Raw genomic sequence first — 21,690 nt, forward strand, 5'->3', positions numbered from 1 at the left:
TGCTGAAAACATGGCTCTTCCAATCCAACCTGTGTCAGTTGCCAAAAGCAAACCTGTAGTTATTTTCTCTTTTTAATGAGACAATACAGGCTATGGAGCCCTGGTGGTGCAGTGGTTAAGTGTTCAGCTGCTAACCAAAACGTTGGCAGTTCGAATCCACAAGCCGGTCCTTGGAAACCCTACAAGGCAGTTCTACTCTGTCCTGTAGGGTCACTGTGAGTCGGAATCGACTCGATGGCAACAGGTTATGGCCGTATTGACATAACAGGATATTTAAAATCTGTATCACGAGTGGTTTACACTATTATTTAAGAAATGCTTCAGAAATTAAATGTAAAACCTGGTAAAGCGCTCTTACCTTTACAATATCTGGATTATTGGCTAATCTTAGCAGTTTGCATGCCTTGGCTAACCCGATACCACGCAGTGACGAGAGATAGTCACAGCCAGAGAGGATACACATGTAACGGAACTTCTCCTCTGTGAACACGTCCCCGAGCTGTCTGCACATTCCCAGCCGCGCCTGATCGATTTCTAGTCCGTTTCCAAGCTGGTCCATTTTTAAAATAACCTTCCAAAGGAAGGAAAACTGTCAATACCTGAAGGGCCATTTCTTATTTTTCATTACCTAATTCACTGTAATAATTCAAAAAAATCTTCCTTGTTCTTCACCATTAACACTGAGAGATAGGTAAGCAGGCTTATTATTACCCACTTTGCAAATAAATATAAATATAATAAAACTATAGGATACCACTTGACAAAGTTATACACCCAGTCAAAAGCCAGGCCTAAAAATTTAACTCTCCTGACTCTGGTACAAGCAAAGCCCTCTCTGCACCTCTTTTCTTCATACCTACATTAGTTGGATGTCATGACCAGCAAATAGTGATGCATACAAAACAAAGAAATACAAAAACAGAAATTCAGGAGGAAAACACAAATTGACCATAATCCTTCATGTGTCACTGTTACCCAGCAATACCCCTTTGATGTAACTCATTCTAGTGGAGCCCTGGTGGCATAGCGGTTAAGAGCTTGGCCACTATCAAAAGGTCAGCAGTCCAAATTCACCAGCCGCTCCTTGGAAACTCTATGGGGCAGTTCTACTCTGTCCTACAGGGTCACTATGAGTCAAAATCAACTCGACGGCACCTAACAACAAGAACAGTCATTTATGAAAGTGCAAATCATATAAATATAGATATTAACAATAATAAGATTAATAATAATTATTTCCTCCCTTAATTTACCATTTTCCATTAGTTTCACTCATAACCTAAATAACTGCATAGCATCCCATTATTGGATAGTTAAGTACCTAACCTAACTGAAAATTGTAAAGCATAGAAGTTACCATTATTAAAAAGACTGATAGCTACATTCTATTAAAAGTTTTGGAGGAAGCAACAACAAAACCCTCCAACCTCAAAGGCTTACTCTGAAAACGTGCCCTGGTTATACCAAATGTCAAGCAGCACGAACTTTCCTTTTAAATAATTATTAACGTTGTAAAAGCAGAGGTTAATCGCACATATAAAATAAACTAAATAGCATAATTATTCCTGGAGAAAAACCTCAGCCCCCTGAATCATGCTACTTTCATCTACATAGAAAAGTAATGCGCGTAGCTGCAGGAAAGTACCTTCTTACAGCCAAAGGCTAGGAGATCAGAGTCCTCTGTGATTATAGCTTGTACAATGCCAGCCCTGTTCAGATAGGCCAGCTGCGCGTCAGCTTCATATGGAGCCACAAGACAGTCTACTCCCTGGGACCGAGCAGCCTGTAGGAGGATCACCGTGAATATCTGGTACAGCACCTGGTTAGCAGTAAAGAGCTTCCCGTCTCTAACCCATGTTATTACTAGTCTCAACATGTAATATTTTCAGAAATCATTTCCTTTGAAATAGAGTATTTCTACTTTTAAGTCCTAGTATATGCTAAGCTGATACTAATCATATAAGCACTAAGAAAAAAAAAAAATCAATTTTATGAATTTAGAGACAAGAAATATTGCTGTACACTCGGAGGAGAAAAAAAACACAAGGCACAAAGCTTAATTTTCGATTATGGAAAGTGTCCATCTCAACAATGCTTATGTTCCAAAAGCATGTAAGACAGTTGTTTGGAGCTTTCAGTGTATGTTTCCCACAAAAATCATAGGTTTTCTTGTCGGGCTTTTTATAAAAGTCTCTCTGACTTATTATAACACACGAAGGACAACACTGCGTTCATAAAAGTGTAAAATCTAATCGCTATACTTAAATCAACTCACTATAGGAAGATACTTTTAAAAACTTTTAACTGTTGTAAATCAGCTTAGTCATTTGTAACTTAGGCTTCATTTCTTACTCAGCTTACTTTAATTACTTTGTGGGCCATCGCGTGTGTGATATTGATTGAGCGGGTAAAACACTCTCTGGCTTCTGAGACTTTCCCCTCACGAAGAAGTTGCTTTCCCTTAAGAAGATTGGCTTGTCGCCTTCTGCAAGGGGGAAAAAAAATTAACAGCCTAGCTCAAGAAACTATAATAAAACTACAATTCAAGAAATCTTCCTAAAATAAAAAATTGTGATTCATCTGAAAATATACAGTACATCCTTGAGAATAATGACCCAGATCCTTCGGACTTCTCAGGAAAAGAACAAGTGAGCTATGATACAAAGGAAATTAAATTATCATCACATTTCACAGCAATATTTATGTCAAAAGAAAACAGAGTAACTAAGATACTCGAGAAAAGAAGGTCAGCAAAGGCTTTTTTTTTACACCATCAAAACTAACTTTAAAAGTAAAAGACCACAAACTTATCAACATACAAAGAACTTGAGGAATATTGTTTTTGGGAGTCTTTTCTCTGGAATCTTCTAGAGGATATATTAAAGAAAAACCTAAATAACATGAGACACTGACGTAAGAACTGGTGATACAATTAAATATACAGTAATTTGTAGAATCAAGACTAAGTAAGGGTTAAACAGTGAGAGAGTAATAGCTACATGCTCTGACAATATAGTACCACTGTTCTTAAAATGGAAACCCTGGTGGTATAGTGAGTGGTTAAGAGCTATGGCTGCTAACCAAAAGGTCAGCGGTTGGAATCTACCAGGCGCTCCCTGGAAACCCTATGGGGCATTTCTACTCTGTCCCATAGGGTTGCTATGAGTCAAAAATCAACTGAATGGCAATGGGCTTCATTCTTAAAATGAAGGAGCCCTGGTGGCGCAATGGTTAAAGCAATCGACTGCTAACTGAAAAGTCGTCGGTTCGAAAACACCAGTGGCTCTGTGGGAGAAAGATGTGGCAGTCTGCTTTTGTACACATTTATAGCCTTGGGGAACCCCAAGGAGTTGCCTGCTATTAGTCGGAATCAACTTGATGGCAGCGGGCTTTGGTCTGGTTCTTAAAACTGGAACAAAGAGTGTACGCAAAAACAAAGAAAATTTAACTTTTCAGTAATCACTTTGGTAGCGGTAGTACTAATGTTTTATCCTGAGACTATTGTGAGTATAACAATAACATAGAATAAAATAAATGAGTTAAAATTATAAGATGTTCTACCTTTACCATTCCTCCACACCCCTGACAACTAAGACTCTCAGTATGGAAGGAGAAATAGATGCAATATAGAAGGGGTTAAGGAAAAAAAAAAAAAAATTGTAGTCCTGAATCTGAATTGGAAGCATCAGTCTGAGTTCATGAGGTTTTTATCTTTAAATAAATGCACATATACAGATACATACACATTTCCTCATTCTGCCCAATGGAAAGGCCTTGACCCATCAACTGGTTGCCATGGAGTCCATTCCGCCTCCTAGTGACCCTGTAGGAGAATAGAACTGCCTGCCCCATAGGATTTTCAAGGCTGTAATCTTTACAGGGGCAGACTGTCACATCTTTCTGCCACAGAACAGCTGGTAGGTTCAAACCACCAACCTTTCAGTTAGCACCCATGTGCTTAACCACTATGTCACCATGGTTCCTTCTGAAAAGGCCTAGGCCCTGGTACACAGATTGTGGGCACCAAGTACTGAATGGTACTGAAATATCATTCATACTGAAAGAAACAAGAGTTTCTCAGAAAACAGCCGATTCCAGGTCTGGGGCAGGAAACACACAAGATGAGCCTTGGAATATCTCCTCATACGGGATAACAAGCAAACGATGGAAAACTACTAGGGTTGTGTCCACAATACTGGGGTGGGAGGGAGGGGTGCAAACACACTCCCATGGCCAAAATGGGGCAATCCAAGCTTCAGTAGGATAATAACAAAAAGGACTGAAACCCTTCAAATATGTTTAAATTGGTCATCTTCAGAGGACGATAGGGACCTAATCCATTACCTTGAAAACTGATAAAGGGAAAAATCAAAGCATTTATGAGATCTTTCCTATAGAAGCTATCATTTCTTATATGATTTGTACCACGGTGTGCCCAAATAGCAGATGAGGGGAAGCGTTTCTTTATAAACATATTTCAACTAATAAATGAAAGAGAAATGACGGGATTAGAATGTCACAACATGCAACCCCTAGTGAATTAATGGATTTAGACAATGACCACCAACAGCTGTAACATCTCAAAGAGAGACAGTACCAGACATTTTTGTGCCTCCTAATGAAAAAAGCAAAACCAAAAAAACTCAACACCGCCTAGAGTCTTGCCAAAGAGTCTGAAGATGAGTGACTTATACTGTCTAGGCACGCACACTTGGGTGATGTAACTATGAAATACAAGGAAGCGATTACTATAAAAGTTAGGAGAGTGGCTACTTTTGGAGGGAAAGAGTATGTGGATTAGGTCAAGGCACATGGAGGGGCTTCTGGGGTGACTGGGAAAGTTCTGTTTCTTGACTGGGGATGGGGTGGTTATAAGGGTTTAAATGTTACAATTCACTAAGCTATAGATTTGTTTCCTGTCGTCTTCTGTATTTGTTTTCATATATGATAAAAAGGTTAAAGAAACTATGATTACTTATTAATTTGGCATATACCACAAGCTTGTAAGCACTTTGAGATTCGATCTTTTTCTATTTCAATACTTTCTAACATTCACAAAGGGGTTCTGCCAGAGCAGGTATCCATAAATAACTAGTGTTTTTTTTTCCCATATTCCTCAGGGAATAAAGTATATTTTTCTGCTATATAACACTTTAATGAACCATTTTAATGAGCCAACTGCTTTGCATGGCCTAATGTATTATTCGTTCAAATAACCTAAGTATTTATGTATGCAATCCAGCAAAGGTTTAGCATCCAGCCCGTGTGCAAGCACTGTGCAAGCATGATGTGGATGAATAAAAGTATCTGCGCTCAAGAATTTACAATCCAGTGTTTAGTTTCTTACTCAATTAAGCCCAGTCACTGGAAAGCAATAGGAGTATAATACCACTACTGTAAGACTTCGCAGTTGTATAAATTACTTTCATATGTACTATTTTCTCTGATGTTCATCCTCCCCTTGCCCCCCCAACAAAAATTGAAATATCAGCATTACAACACCCATTTTATGGATAAAGAAACTGAAGTTTAAACCCACTGCCGTCAAGTTGATTCCAACTCATAGTGACCCTATAGGACAAAGCAGAACTGCCCCATAGAGTTTCCAAGAAGCGCATGGTGGATTCGAACTGCCGACCTCTTGGTTAGCAGCTGTAGCACTTAACCACTACGTCACCAGGGTTTCTGACTGAAGTTTAGGAGAAAAAATTAATATTCTCAAGGTTATACACTCTACTGAGATATGCACCTCCAGCACAAGAATCAAGGTCCTCTAGTTGCCTACAGAATACTGGGCATGACATTATTAAATAATAACCTCCTGGGCTATGAATATTTAATTCTGTTTCACAGAAAGTGTTATAACACTGGGAGTGAGAAATCCATTTTTAGACTGGACTCCATGCATAAAAAGATTTTATAGAAAAGAATTTTAAGTGCTTCTCCTACTGTCAGAGTGACACAGAGAATACAGATTCTACAGAAAAAAGAAAGAGCACTCAGGTCAGACCTAAAACGTCTTTCAGCCATTCCTGAGGCTAAGAAGAGAATATTAACAGCTACCTGTGATTACCACCACCTGACTGTTAGTGTGTCATACTGTGTTGCTTGCGTATTGCTATGATGCTGGAAGCAATGCTACCGGTATTTCAAATACCAGCAGGGTTACCCATAGGGTACAGGTTTTAGCAGAGCTTCCAGACTAAGACAGGCTAAGAAGAAAGGCCTGGAGACCTACTTCCAAAAATTAGCCAATGAAAACCCTAAGGATCACGACAGAGTACTGTCTAATATAGTGCTGGAAGCTGAGATCCCTAGATGGGATGACCCTGAAAATACACAGTGGCCACAACAATGGATTCGAGCATACCGATGATCACGAAGATGGCACAGGACTGGCCAGTGTTTCGTTCTGTTGCACACGGAGTTGCCATGAGTTGGAGCCCACTCAACAGCAACTAACAGCAAAAACAACTGCGATTATAATTATGAATATGGCGGGGGGTTCCTTAGCCACACGGCTTTAGGGTTCCAACCAGTCCCTTAAACACCAATCTCAGAACCAAGTAATTTTTATTAAAAGTATGCTTAGTAAACTATATTATTCACATTAGCATGTGGGCCCAGATATTCTCAGTTAATCCTTTAATAAAGTTCTGACTTTAAAAATCAGAGACCTCTAAATACAGTTCAAATGAAAAAGCTAGACCTGAAAAAACCCCCTCTAACTTGATTTTTAACTTGATTTTAGGCCCAGTGAGGGCAAAACCAGGCAAGCAATGCCTGTCAGAAAACCCTCCCTCACTGAGGCTTATTTCTATTTGGGTATAACATATGCTACCTTTTGACAAGCAAGCCCAGTGGTCTTCCCAGCACAAAATGATGACTCCTGGACCTCACAATTAATATACAGGAAAAATAAGAATGGCTGAAATGTGGCAGGATAGCTGCTTCACTAAAATAGAAAAATTCGTTTTAAGGTCTTCATGTAAAATTTTTAGATTCTGTCAAGATAAATATGAGTGATAAAAATTTCTAAGACGACCACTCAAAAGCAGAAAAACAGTACATATCACTTTCCAGCTAGGAATAATGGAGAATAGAATAGAGGTGGGAAAAATAATTCAGAAGTCAAAAAAGGTAGAGGTTGCAAAAAAAAGAAACAGAAAAAGGAGGACAAATATGAAATATAAAATAATGGAATGCATCTAAATATATTAGTTACCACTGTAAAGGGATAAAATTCTCCATTTAAAAGATAAAAAATAGCAAAGATTGATAGACTGGATTTGAAACAAAACAAAACCCAGCTATATGTTCTTTATAAGAGGCATTTCTAAAATAACACAGTAAAGCTGAAAGTAAACAGATAGAAAATGACGTATCAGCAATACACAAAAGAAAGTTGTGTGGCTATACTAATAAAATATCACACAGAAAAGACTTTAAAAGAAAAAAGCATTACTAGAGATAGGAGAGTTACTACATATTAATCAAGTTTCGATGTACCAAAAAGATGTAACGAACTCTAAACTTGAACGCACCTAATGGAGTAGCTTCAAAATAACAAAGCAAATGGACAGAACTACAACGTGACTAACAAATTCACTACCCATAGTGAGATTTTAACATACTTCTCTCAGGAATTGGCAGATTAAGTGGACACACACACACAAAACAAGCCCAAAAAAGAAGTAAGGAGACAGATTTGTACACTACAATCAACAAGCTTGATTTACTAGACAGACATAAATCTTTCTACTCCATAATTGGAGAATACACATTCTCTTCATACAGAACATTTAAGGAAAAATTTTGTGCACTAGACTATAAATCAATCCTCAACAAATTAATATTAAAAAACATTATCATACAGACCACAGTATCTGACCTTCATACAATTAAAAGACTGAACAGAGAATAAACTTACTCTCTTCTAGACTCTTCCACTTCCTTTTTAGAAGGTAAAGTACATCCATCAAATACAAGAATAGGCTTGATCCCATGAGACAGTAACATATTTACAAACTTCATACAAAATCCTACATACCTGTGAAAAAAGAGAAGTCCACTTAAGTGCTTTGCATTTCTTAAGGTAATACTACTACTTTTGCTCTTTTTAAAGCCAATGATGAAAAGAACAAGTGTTGGCGAGATTGTGGAGAAACTGGAACCCTCATCCATTGCCAGTGGGAATGGAAAATGGTACAGCCACTGTGGAAAACCATTTGGCAGTTCCTCAAAAAGTTGAACATAGAACTGCCATATGATCTGGCAATCCCAATCTAGGTGGTGGTGTGGTGTGCCATAGTCAATTTTGGCTCCTATACCCAGAAGAGAAGGCTGAAACGGAAACAGGAACCTGTTACCGATGTTCACTGCAGTACTTTCACAGTAGCCAAAAGGTGGAAACCACCAACATATCCAGTTGAATAGGTAAACAAAATGTGGCATATGTATACAATGGAATATGATGCAGCCACAAGAAGAAATGAAGCTCTGATGCATGCCACATGGATGAACCTTGGAAACACCATGCTGAGCCAAGTCAGTTAGTTACAAAAGGACACATACTGTGTGGCCTCACTTCAATGAAATAAGAAAATATAGAGAAACCAAAAATTATTAATGGTTACCAAGGGTAGGAGGGAGGGGGAAAGAGGGAGTTTTTATTGGGGGGAGGGAGGCAGCGAGTTTATGTTGATGGTGGTGGAATGTTCTGGATTGGGATACCGATAATGGTGGTACAACTTGAAAAACTAATCAATGCCAGAGTTAGTTGTAAATGTGGCAGTTGTGTTGGTGGGTGTTTTGGCGTACATGTTTTCACCACAATAAAGGAAAGAGAGAGAAAAAAATCTCTTTGAAGTTACACGCTAGTGATAACAATGGTGACCTTACGACTTAAGAAGACATCTCCAATTTTTTCTATAAAATAAAAATCTTTGGGATAGAAAATCAGTTGGTAAATTAAAAGCATTTTGTTTAGCCCATGTAGTCTTTTAAAAATAAGGATATTTCACTTATTAAAAAAAAAAAAAGAGAGAGACTATTATGAAGAGAAGGGTTAAAAAAAAATTTTTTTTACACAAATGTTTTCAGGAAATGGAAGTCCTAATTTAGAGTGAGAGACTTGAGTTCAAATCCTAGCTCGAACACTTATGGGTTATGTGATGCTGGCTGGTTCACTCGACCCTCCAAGCCTGATCTATAAATGGAAGGGCTTTGATATCCCTTCTAGTTCTGACATTTTGTGGTTCCAAATATTGCTATTTTCCCAGAAGTTTCTTACTTAAGAAAATTTTAAACCTATTAAAAAATTGAAAGAATAAGTATACTAACACCTGATTCTTCCAACATAACCACACAACCATTATCACTCCCAAGAAATTTAACAGTGATACAGACATATTATCTAATACACAGTCTATATTAAAACTTGTCCAATTGTCCTAATAGTGTTTCCTAACACCAGCAGCACGTATTTAACCACAGCTGTTGGGAGGCTGCCTGATGCGCAGCACCTGTCAATCTCTCTGACGTAAATACTTCACAGTGGCGGGAGAGCTGCCAACTGGCCTCATCGAATGCTAGGCTGGGAAGAGGTGCTGAACAGCCAGCCTGGAAGAGCCGGCCAAGCACACCACTGCTGCTGTTCTTCCCAATCCAGGATTCAATCAGGGATCACATTCTGCATTTAGTTTTTATCCTGGCTAGGCCATTTACCAAACCAGCTACACTTACAACTTCATCATTTTATATGGAAAAGGACATTTTAACTTAAAAAGTAAACATGAAGGCACAATCTTAACCTTTTAAATCAAATATATTACTTTTAATGAAAAACTCACTATATTGTCCTTATTTTTCTGTTTGTGGTAGACCTGTGACAAGAGACCTGCACTGGTCTATGGAACACTGATTGGGACCTGCTAATTAAGTATCAAGCAACAATTAGGAGAAGGCAACTATGGAATTACAATAAATTCTAAGGACATTTACTTTTTTAAATCTAGGTAGAATACGTGGTGCCCTCATTTTATGTATTTCCCCACATCCTTCCAGGCAGGGGCAGATTAACCATTAAGCAAGGTACGCATGGGTTTACTTGTGCTTACCTTCACTGTGGTGAAAAACAGGTGAAATTGTGCACTAAAGATTAGGAAGTGAGCACAAGTAAGCCCGTGCATATCTTGCTTATTGCATAACCCATGTCTGCTTCCAGGCCAGCACACATAGATTTACCTCATTCTTTGTAATGGTCTTAACGGTTTAATAGCTTATCCCAATTTCCTGAGGTGATAACCCTTTCTGGGGAATACTCTTATCCAGAGTTGGAAAGAAAAGGAAAATCACATTTAATTCTATCAAATGTGACTTTGTTGCGGTGGGCAGAAAAATAAAATACACGACAAAAACTTTATTGAAAGTCTTGAAACTTTTTAGTTCGATAAACATTTACTGAGCGCCTACATGGTCGGACCTGTAGATTTCTTCTCTTATATCCCTAACAACAAAAGCCATATTCCCTGTATTTTTGGCAACTCTTCAAATTAGTCAGTTTTCAAATTCCTCAAGAATCACCAAATTTTCCACCATAAAGAAATATTCAAAGAAACACTGAAGGTAGCAGAGAAAAACTTGCAGTCTTTAACTACAATTGTGACTGTTTAAAATTAGTGATAGAAAAGAGGTTGCTTTCAAAAACTTGTGTCAGCAGATGGAGTGGCAGAAGTACCCATGCCCCTTCAGATGCCACACACTGCTTCGAGAGACCCTTGGTCAAATTAACTTGATAGGCTTAAGCCCCCAAAGACTCACCATACAATAATGACCTTTTCCCCTTTCTTCTAGGAAACAAACAGGATTAACAAATTTTACTTATTGTGTATTGTGCTTAATTAAGGAAGTCACATTAAGATCTCTGAGCTTTTCCTTTGTATTGCCAACAAGGAAAGAAAACATCTATCGGCCAAATCCCTGTGGAAAATATCTGTCCAGAAATTGTGCTTTCCTGTTTTTCTTATGTTTGTACTTAAAAAATAAGGAAAACATTAGTCCATTGAACCTGTTTCAAATGAGCTAACAGAGTTAAGACCAGATGTCAATATAGCCCATGGTTTTTGGCCCCAAGTGAAGTAGAAAGGAGTTAGAACACTTTGTCCCATTGAAGTCACTGCCTCGTTTTGCTAGCAGGGCTTACAGTGGGTTGTCTATACTCCAGAAGGTGGAAGTCCGAAATCACCATGGATTTTCAGAGTATCGTTAAAAAATTTATCTTAGGTAAAGAATAAAGAAGACAATCTTTGGTCTTTGTCCATAGGTATTCTGATACTTTGGCTTATTACAAAGAATGGAAATGAGGCTGATATCACAGAAGGGCGGCATCTCTGATTAGACAATGTTCTAAATCACACACTCTTACTTCTTGATAAACCTTGGCACTGAGTGAAAATTATCTCTTTCTGAAAAAAACGTATTTGTGAGTCGTCTTAATTGGCAAAGAATGAATAAGGTCCACACTTACTTATCAGTAGGTTCACCTCTGGCTAGTTTTTCAGCACAAGCAATAGCTCCTTTGTGAAGCCAGCAGTATGTATCCACAGCTACTACCTGTCCTTTATACTTTCTCACGTGGATGGGTTCAGAAGCTTCTTTGATAAACTGGAGTAATCCTTGTATCCCCATAGTGCCAACTTAACTGCATGATATAAAAGGAAAACAGAAACGTATAAAGCAAAATATATTTACCAAAAAGTTTTAGAAAAATAAAGACAAAGAGCTTGGAAACTAATACAGAAACTGTTATTGTTTCGACATTTGAGAATCACTGCTCTTTAATATCTTAACTGGGCTCCTCCCTGTCAAGGAGCCCTGGTGGTGCAGTAGTTAAGGAATCAGCTGCTAACCAAAAGGTCAGCAGTTCAAATCTACCAGCCGCTACTTGGAAACCCTATGGGGCAGTTCTACTCTGTCCTATAGGGTCACAATGAGTTGGAATGAACTCAATGGCAAGGAGTTTGGTTTTGGTTCCCTGTCAAACAATTTCTACGGTCTTTAATATTTACATTCATCACCAATACTACCTCTAAGGCCACCTGATAGTTGCTCAATGCTTATTCTTTCCAAAGTGCTTTCACATTTGGAATCATTAATGTGTATGCTCCAAGCCTATACATAACCCAGTGCTAGGCACATAGAAGGTGCTCACAAAGTATGAGTCTCTCCTTTCTCCAAAAACAAACTGTTAAAATCTATAAAATTAGGTATGCTCAGATAACATTGCCCCTACACAAGGCATTATAAGAGCCAACATACAACAGCACAGGAGTGGAAACTCAAAACACAGTTTGCAGGAAGGAAGGCATTTCAACTGCAAAGTAAAGAAATATATACAACAGGATGTGCACTTTTTTTTAGGACTAAAGTACACTGCCACTGGGATGCATTATTATAAGCAATGAACATTCTGTTAATTAGCAATGGCGGTGCTGCTCTCTCAAAGTCACCCTAAAGAAAAGGTAAAACCGCCTGCTGTGCAAATACAGCTTCAAGACAAACCCTTTAACTCTCCACTCCGTTCCGTCCAAGTTGCTGCACCTAAGCCCTTTGTACACAGAAATTCTGGAGCTGCCATGGCCCTTTCCTAACCTACTACCCACCCTCTTCTCCCTAACTCCTCACCCCCAGCCCCCAATAGAAAGTGAAAGGCAGCAAAGGGCACTGAGCAGTTGCACTGCGTTCCATAACACAGGTGTCTCCCACTAGCCATCACGTTTGGAAGGACCAGCAAAAAAAAAAAAAAATACAGGCTCAGCAGTCAGTCTTACCGTGTTGACACCTTATCAGAGCTGTGATGCTCTAGTCAACGATTCTCAAACTGTAGAAGTTCACAGAATCTCAACTCCACTTTCAGCTACAGGAGCGAGCCCAGGGATTTTGAATTTTAGACACAAGAGGTCGTTTGGTGCAGGTGGTCATCAAGCCCCAGCTTGAGGAAAACAATTAGTCTCCCACTTCTCAATGTCTCTACATAGAGCTTTCTTTCACTCTGAGAAAAACATAATACACATTTCATCCAACTTATATAAGTGTCTTCTAGGCTAGGTAAAGGTCCTAGAATAAATATTTTCCCTTTAGCATGGTAAGGATGGCTCAGCGCACAGATCTCAGGGCACCCAACGGCAGCAACTTCTCCGCTTTATCCCACTGTCTCACAGGGATGTTCAGGAGCGGCTCGCAAACCCATTCCAGACGACACGCTTCGTTTGGCCTGCACGATATGAAGGAGAAACATTTACTTGTCAGCATTTAAAAGTTGGGAGATTGCAGGTAAAAACTGGACTGCCAGCTCTATTAGAGAAGTCCTACACCCCCGGTCTCTGCTCCCCCGCTGAAATGCATGGAGCTAGCGCGGCCCCTCCCTCGGGTCACTGAGGTCGCCCTCGCTCAGCCAGACACGGTGCCCGGGAACTAAACGCTCTCCCTTCCCAAGTCCTGCACGCAGGCAGCGCCCCCGTCCACGCGTCCAGGAAGGCCATGTCAGCCCCCTCTTCCCCTCCAGAGGGTCCCCGAATCCCGAGAGGAGGGACAGGGGAGACTCGAAGATCGAGCCTTGCGGGGACCGGCAGGAACCCAGTTCCCAGCCCCAGGGCTCCCGCAGAGCCCCCTCGCCCCACTCTCCGGGAAGGGCTCTCCCCGCCCGGCCGAGGGCAGCCTGGTGCGGGCACTGATACCCGCCGCCCAACGCCCCTCACTCACTAGGGCCACAGTACCCGAGGCGAGCGGCGTAGAACACAAGGAGCCAGGCTGCAGGCGAGCGCCAAAGGGCCGGCTTTTCAATTTGCGCGGGACAGGCCGGCCCCGCCCCCAGCGGAAGTGGCGTCAGTGCGCAGCCCGAGACGACGGCTCCGCCTCCGGCGGCCTACATCCGCTCCTTCCGGGCCTGAGCCCACCACCTCCCTGGATGTGTCGGTCGCCATGTGCTTCCGGACGACGTCGCCTGCCCGAGCCTCGTGCGGTCCTTTGAAGGTGCAGACAGGGAACGATGCTCCGGAAGTTGGGAGTTTTGCTTTCGCCGGGGCTTCTGGGACGTGTAGTTCTCTGCTGGCCGCGGTCTCCGTTCCGGGCAGCTGACTTTTAAAGAGCGTCGCTGCGTGGTTTATGTTGAAATTTGGGGGAAAAGAAAATAGAGCTTGACTTCTAATATTCCTTTGAATCCCCCTGGAGACTTTGGGGGGTGGGGAGTGGATTTATAAATAATTTAACTGGTAAGTCCGAGAAAACTTTATAACCAAACAATCTTGAAAATGTGTGTAATGGATAAGTTATGGTACACAGACTTTAAAGACTTTTTGGACTTTGGTGGCGACTTGGTTACGCTTCCAGAGCCCATAACACCCCAGACCTGGTCGCCGTCCTCTTAGGAATTTTATGGTGGAGAAGTGTGGGAAGAACCTTAGGCCAAACCACAAAATATTTTGAGTCCAGAGATCGACAGGCATGATAATTCAGATTAAATTAAAGGAGTTGAAGAAGTAGATCCATTTTTAAAAATGTTCCTGTTTGACTACCTTCTGTACGTGTTTCTCTCATGCTTCCCTTAAAACTCGTTTCATGATCGTGCCGTCATCCCCACCTGTTAACATAAAGTAGTTGAGCAGGTACCGGTTTGGGGGAAGGGGCTCAGGAGGAGCAGGGCTGCCTCTTCCCCGTTCTAGTCTTTAGAGCTGAGGCTAGGAGTGGAGGCCAGAAGAGTTACCTTCCTTTGCACTTCCAATACCCAGGGTAAACCGCACCCTGGACCAAAACCAAAAAAAACGAAAACGAACCCATTGCCGTCGAGTTGATTCCAACTCATAGCGACCCTATAGGACAGGATAGAGCTGCCCCTCAGAGCTTCCAAGGAGCACCTGGTGGATTTGAACTGCGGACCTTTTGGTTAGGAGCTGTAGCCCTTAACCACTGTGCCACCAGGGTTTCCCACCCAGGACTAGCTTGGAGCAAACTGTAGGGGACAGTTCCGAACAGCAGAGGGACTTAGATATGAGAGGGAGTCCCTGGGTGGGGCAGATGGTTAACTGCTGGGCTATTAATCAAAAGGTTGGTGGTTAGAACCCACCCACAGGTGCCTCAGAAGATAGGCCTGGCAATCTGCTTCTGGAGGTCACAGCCATGAAAGCCCTATGGTACACATCTACACTGACCCAGGATGGCTTCTGGTTGGTTTTGGTTATACATTAGTTCGATGTGTTTGTAGAGAGATGTTCTTAACAATCACTGGACTAAATAGCTATAGTAACTGCTTTAAGATGTCAGATCCAACCAAGAATATGCCACACACGGGAGTCTTAGTAAGAAACCCAAACATCAAAAACGTGTCCGTTCCAGCCATTTTGAATCTGTCATGAAACTTACCTAAGGTGCTGCACTGCAAACAACCCATACTTTAAATATGGATTTGGCTGTTAGGGTCCCAGACGGGGAAGTTCTCAAGACTCCGAGGTCCCAAGAACTGGCTGCAGTGTTTGATTAGCCAGTTAAAAACTATTTCACTGAACAGAATATTTTTACTCTTTGAGAGGATTGTACCACTCAAATCCAATTTATGCAGTAATTTACTACATACCTGAGATATACCTGTCAGTGCTAGGTAGTATGGGGGAAACAAAGATGGTCCCAACTAGGATCTAGATAGTTGGGAACACAAAACATGGACTCATCAAAAAGTTACATCACATTACATGATGATATATTATTAAATTCAGAATGAGTGGTACAGCCCATAAATTCTAATTTAGATTCAGCTTCAGTGTTACCAGCTCCCAGAAGCTTTCCCTGAGTTGTATATTTCTCCCATGTGCACCCAACCACCTTCAGCCAACTCGTTTGCCCTGATGCTTCTCATACTCTCTCCATTCTAATTGACTTTGTCCCAAAATAATCTATAATCTCCTTGAGATAAGGTTGCCAGATATAGCAAATAAAAATACAGGACACCCAGTTAAATTTGAGTTTCAGATTAAAAAAAAAAGGGGGGGGTAGTTAAAAGTATGTTTAATGCAATATATGGGACATAACTTATAATAAAAAAGAATCCATTATTTATCTGAAATTCAGATTTGACTAGGAGTCCTGCATTTTTGTCTGGCACCCCTTTCTTAAGGGCAGGAATTATGTCTAGTGATTTTTATTTTTTTGGTGTCTAGCACTCGTGTTGATCAAAAATGCCTGAATGTGTGGCAAATAAATGTATGCCTAATAGTCCCACACCATTCTGAACTTCCTGGGCAGCTCTGATTTTAAACATTCTATCTATGGCAGTTCTACTCTGTCCAAAGGGTCGCTATGAGTCGGAATTGACTCCACGGCACTGGGTTTTTGTGGGATCTTGTTGAAAGATGGTATTGTTGATTTTTACTTTGGAAAATAATTGTCTTCATTGTTATGGAGTGGTGTTTTTCTAAAGTGCCAGACAGGGGAGATAATTGTAGGCACTAGGACTTGGTGATCCCCAGGGGCCCCTCTGGGATTTCCCCTACCTTTGTCTGGTTTCTAGAAGGGCTGCTAGCTTCACAGTTCCCCAGCACCTGCTCCCCACACAGTAAGATACGCACCAGCGCTTTCCAAGAAGAGATGTCAGAATAGGGGTTCTCTCCAGTGAACATCTGGCAGCAATGGGGAAGGCTGTTTCTATACTCAGAGCCCAGCATCCCTCCAAGCCAGGGAGACAGAACTGGTGGCGACCTCCAGTCCAGGGTAACTCAGCACCCTTTAGTCAGTTGAGTGGTCGGGGCTGCGTTTTCATTTGGCTCCTTTGTCTAACCCAATATGGATAAGTGTTAAAAACGGGATTTTTATAGTGTGAAGATAAAGATGACGATGGACATGTTAGCCGTGGTGGTGATTGTTACATAGTCAGGGAACAGAACCACCGTTATTTCTGACGGATCATAAACAGCTCCCGTTTTCTGATTGAGGAACTTACTTTGGGGTGCTCATTTGTGTAGATTAATTAGACTAATCTTTGTTTGCATTTAATTGTTTTTCAATTTTTAATTATGTTAATAAATTTTGTTTTCATTGTGCTTTTACAGTCACTTCTATTTATGGCAAGTGATACTTAACAGTGTTAACACCAAGTTCGCTTTTCAAATTAAGTTAAAAATGAGTAACTCAAAGAAAAACTGTTAAGTAAAAGGACAGGTGTTTCTAATTAATGGGAAACATAAATAAGTTTCTGAAACACAGTCACTTCTCCCATTATAAAAATAACGCTTCAGCTACTGCCCATTTCTCTGCTCCCCTTTATGATAAAACTTTTTGGAAGAATGGTCTCTGCGTGCTCTCTCAAATTCTTCCATTCACTGTTAGGTTTTTTCCTTTTTTTTTTAATTTAAGTATGACATATATTTGAGGTGCTGGTGGTTCAATGGTAGAATTTTCACCTTTTATGCAGGAGACCCGGCCAGTGCACCTCATGTGCAGCCACCACCTGTCTGTGTCAGCATCAGTGGAGGTTTGCATGTTGCTATGATGCTGAACAGGTTTCAACAGGGCTGTCACACTAAGACTAGGAAGAAAGGCCTGGTGATCTGAAAACCGTATGGATCACAATGGTCTGATCTGCAGCCCACCAGGTGGATGGTACAGGACCTGGCAGTATTTTGTTCCGTTGTGCATAGGTTCTGCTGTGAGTTGGGGACTGACTGAAAGGCAGCAAACAACAACAACATGACACACATATAAAAAGATGCACAAATCCTAAGCGAGTGATCACAAATTGAACATACCTTCATTTAGCCATCCCAGAAGATACATTGTACTCCCTTTCCAATCACAAATATCTCTGCCCTTTCCAAAAGTAACTATTAATCTGTCTTCTAACTGTATTAGATTAATTTTGTCTAGCTTGCAAAGTTTATATAAATGGAATCGTGCAGTTTTTATTCTTTAGCATTTTCTTCTTTTACTTAGCATTGTGTTTATGCAATTTATCCATATTATTGAACCTATAGAGTTCTTTTTTATTTCTATGTAGAATTCTATTATATAAATATAATTTGTCCGTTCTACTATCGATAGGTATCTATATTGTTTCCAGATTTCAGCAGTTATTAATAATGCTACCGTGAACGTCCCTGTGAGTTCATGTATGTACATGTGACTTCAGCTCCTACTACTTTGCCTTTGCTTACCCTCCTTTAGCCGTACTGGCCTTGCCGTTCCTTGAACCTTGCAGGTACAGTCCCAGTTTTGGGCCTTTGCACTAGCCATTCCTTCTGACTAGACCGCTCTTCCACTAGGTATCCATATGACTCGTTCCTTCATTTTTCTCAGGCCTCTGTTGATATATCCCTTTTCAGTGAGGCATTCTCTAACAATCCTATTTAAAATTGCAACTTCTATCTCTACCCTAAGAGCCCAGGTGGTACAGTGGTTAAGTGCTGTACTGCTAAACAAAAGGTCAATGGTTCGAACCCACCAGCTACTCCACGGGAGAAAGACATGGCACTCTACTTCTGTAAAGATTACAGCCTTGGAAGACATATGAGGCAGCTCTGCTCTGTCCTACAGGGTTGCTACAAGTTGGAAATGAGTCCATGGCACCTAACCCCAACATTTGTTTATTAGACCCCTGGCTGGCACAAATGGTTTGCACTTGACTACTGTCTCCCACCTGACATAATGAAAGCTCTACCAGGGCAGAGGTTTTTGTCCGTTATCTCCTACAACATTGCCTAGCACATATTAGACTCCTACTGAATACTGGTTGAATGGATGAATGAATGAATGCATATTGAAAGTAGCTATTCACCTGAATCCAAAATGGCTACTGATATTTTTAGAGCTTGGGAGAATATTTTTATTTACAAAGCTGTTTTACAGTGAAATTAATCAAAAAATTATAAACATGAGTAGTATTTGAACAATATAGGACGTGGAATTCAGAAAGAATAAATGAGGTTTCTCATTCCCTAAAAAAAGTCTCTTTTTCCTTTGCAAAAAACTACATAATGCGTTCACACAAAATGACACTTCTAAAAGATAATATAACTGTCTCCAAAATATGCATTTTAGAGAAACTGGTATAGGTATTTGGCAAAGCTGTCTTTTAGGGGCTTAAAATTTTGGGGTAAACATTAGAGCTCTCTCTCTTCCTCTTTATACGTAAGACACACACACACCCCTTTATATATATATATGTATGTATATATATATCTCATATTAAGGTCCCTGGGTAGTACAAATGATTTGTGCTCATTTTTGTGGAGGGGAGATATATAAAGTATGATGAGAGTCCTGAACTATAACAAGAAGCACTTATTATGTTTCTTATATATTTTCCATGCTGAACTGGTAACAAGAAGTTGGTATATTTATTATCCCCATTTTGCAGATGAGACAACTAAAGCACAAAAATATTAAGGTTGGGATTTGAACCCAATGTAGTTTGGTTCTAGAGTCTATGCTTTTTAACCATTACCTTTGTATGGCCACTGTATGTATTTATCCATAGAAAAGAGAGATAGTATATTTACACTTTCAAACTTAACAATTTTATTAATCTCTTCGGAATTATTACAGTTTCTTTTTTCAAGTGATTTAGGAAGAAGAAAGGAAAAGAACAATTTTTATTTAGAATCTACTCTGAGGCATTTTACATCTGTTACGTCATTGAATCTTCACAATAGCTCTGGAAAGCAACTATTACTACCCCATTTTACAGTAGAGAAAACTGAGGCACAGAGAAGTAGGTAACCTTGCCATAGTCCTCAAGCTACTATGTGATATGATTCAAACCTCGATCTGCCTGACTTCAGAAGCCTATATTTTTCACTGAGGGAGGTAAGGAGGAGAACTGGTGTCACCCAGTGAAGAACCAGGAAAGGAGGAACATACATGCTTCCAGTCAGTGGCAGGCTGTAATGGGGCTGCAGAGTCAGAAACACCGTAGACACAATTCCAACTGAGAATTTCTGGGTCAACAGATGCCTTTTTGAGACCCTGATCCTCAAAGCTGCCTCCTAGGTGAGCCTGAGCTCTGGGGAGATGAGTAAGGCAGAGCCTGTGCCATCACAGCCAGGCTGACTGTGAGAAATCAGACATCCTGGGTGGAGTGATGCAGACTGAGGGAGGCCTCCCTCCTCTGAGAGCAGCGATTGCACTCTCATGATTCTAATGTTACCACAACTGTTGCCATGGCCTGAGGGAATTCACTCACCTCAATGCTTAAACTTTTTGATTTTGTTTTGAAAAAAACATTAAAAACACAGAAAGTTACAAGAATCCTTATAACTTTTCATGATGAGCTTGGGACTTAGTCACACTAAAGGCAGGAAATGGAGATTCCCTATTTTGACTTAAAAGGGAAAGTGTGACTCACAGCATATCTGAACAGTCCCAAGGTGGCAAGGTGATGGAGGACATTGATTTCAGCAGATGGCTGGAGGGGACACATCTATGGAAAAACTCAGTGAAATATAAACAGGAATAATGAAACAGATATCAGTAGGTGAATGGAACGAGGAAAACAGCCAGCAGCAGACTGCTTACTGATGAGAAATACAAGATGGAGAGGCTCAGCTTAAACAAAGGGGTCACATTGATTACAAGGCAAAGAGTAGTCCTTGTGGAGTGAATGCCAGATTCTGCATGAAGCAGCTGTTCTCAGAATGAAAGTGTGAATTTCTGTCCACTTACAGGTTTTTCAGCCTATAGGAGACTTAGCCAGCAGTTCTGTTTTCAGAAGGAGAGGATAGACGCTTCCTTTAATCCCACCATTTAAACTTTAATAAATATTTTTACAAAACAGCTGTGGCCATTTTTTCCATTCTTTATCTTTCTCTGTATGTCTATCCCTATCTGTACATATGTCTATGTAGATTTCTTCTATTATCCCTTATATATTACCTTAGTTGGTTAAGAGTTTCAGCTCTGGACACACATTCTTGTGTACTGACGAGTAGATTCTGATTCACAGCAACCCTGTATGACAGAGTAGAGCTGCTCCATAGGGCTTCCTAGGCTGTGATATTTGTGGGAGCAGATTGCCAGGTCATTTCTCCCGAGAAGCTGCTGGGGGGTTCGAACCACCAACTTTTCGGTTAGCAGTTATGTGCTTATTCTTTGCGCCATCAGGGCGCCTTCTGGACACACATTACTTGGATTCAGATTTGGACTGAGTAATTTATTAGATGTGTGACTTTGGGAAAGTTTCTGAATGTCTTCATTTTCAGTTTCCTTATCTGAAAACTGTGGTGAATAATGAAGCAGCATGAACTGCTTCACAGGGTTGTCAAGATCGAGAGTGCCGTGAACCAGACACTGCACTACAGAACCAGACGCTGCTGCGGCCTTTGCGTGCGGCATCTCATTTGATCCTGTTTTTAACAGTGACAGAAAACCCACATACTTTGTTGTGTAGAGTGACTTACAGTTGCTCAGAGCTTTCGCACGTTTTTCATTTGGTCTTCACAACAACCTAGTGAGACAGGTCAGGTTTTCCCCTTTTTTTTTTTTTGCTAAATGAGGAACATGAGGCTTCCAGCTCTGTTCAGGGACGTGCCCAATATCATAGATCAAGTGATAAGGTCAGAATCTTATCTTAAAAGGTGTTATTCTTAGTTCAATGTCCTTGTCACAACCTTGTGTTATTCTTTTGGTAGTTAATTTGACCAACTTTGTTCA

The 21,690-nt window shown here is 40.6% G+C and overlaps 1 protein-coding gene and 1 long non-coding RNA gene across 8 annotated transcripts in view; one reads left to right on the forward strand and one right to left on the reverse strand.

The window, feature by feature from the left end:
* EXO1 (exonuclease 1) overlaps positions 1-13,848 on the reverse strand; it is a 36,865-nt gene extending 23,017 nt beyond the window's left edge. For 4 of the 6 annotated variants that reach the window (XM_049868542.1, XM_049868543.1, XM_049868539.1 and 1 more), the window contains exons 1-7: positions 13,762-13,848; positions 12,831-13,273; positions 11,528-11,701; positions 7,931-8,050; positions 2,362-2,485; positions 1,646-1,783; positions 359-571 (exon numbers count right to left, since the gene is read on the reverse strand). In XM_049868542.1, the coding sequence (XP_049724499.1) occupies positions 359-571; positions 1,646-1,783; positions 2,362-2,485; positions 7,931-8,050; positions 11,528-11,688 (756 nt within the window). In that variant the 5' untranslated portion in view covers positions 11,689-11,701; positions 12,831-13,273; positions 13,762-13,848. The remainder of the gene's footprint in view (positions 1-358; positions 572-1,645; positions 1,784-2,361; positions 2,486-7,930; positions 8,051-11,527; positions 11,702-12,830; positions 13,274-13,761) is intronic. The other 2 variants (XM_049868541.1, XM_049868545.1) reach the window with 2 other exon arrangements.
* A 51-nt stretch (positions 13,849-13,899) lies between these two features.
* Positions 13,900-21,690, forward strand: part of LOC126066837 (uncharacterized) — a 108,276-nt gene continuing 100,485 nt past the window's right edge. For both annotated transcript variants that reach the window (XR_007515272.1, XR_007515273.1), the window contains exon 1: positions 13,900-14,270. This is a non-coding gene — a long non-coding RNA (uncharacterized LOC126066837). The remainder of the gene's footprint in view (positions 14,271-21,690) is intronic.

Source organism: Elephas maximus, chromosome 24 (genome assembly GCF_024166365.1).
Source record: "Elephas maximus indicus isolate mEleMax1 chromosome 24, mEleMax1 primary haplotype, whole genome shotgun sequence".
Classification (NCBI taxonomy): domain Eukaryota; kingdom Metazoa; phylum Chordata; class Mammalia; order Proboscidea; family Elephantidae; genus Elephas; species Elephas maximus.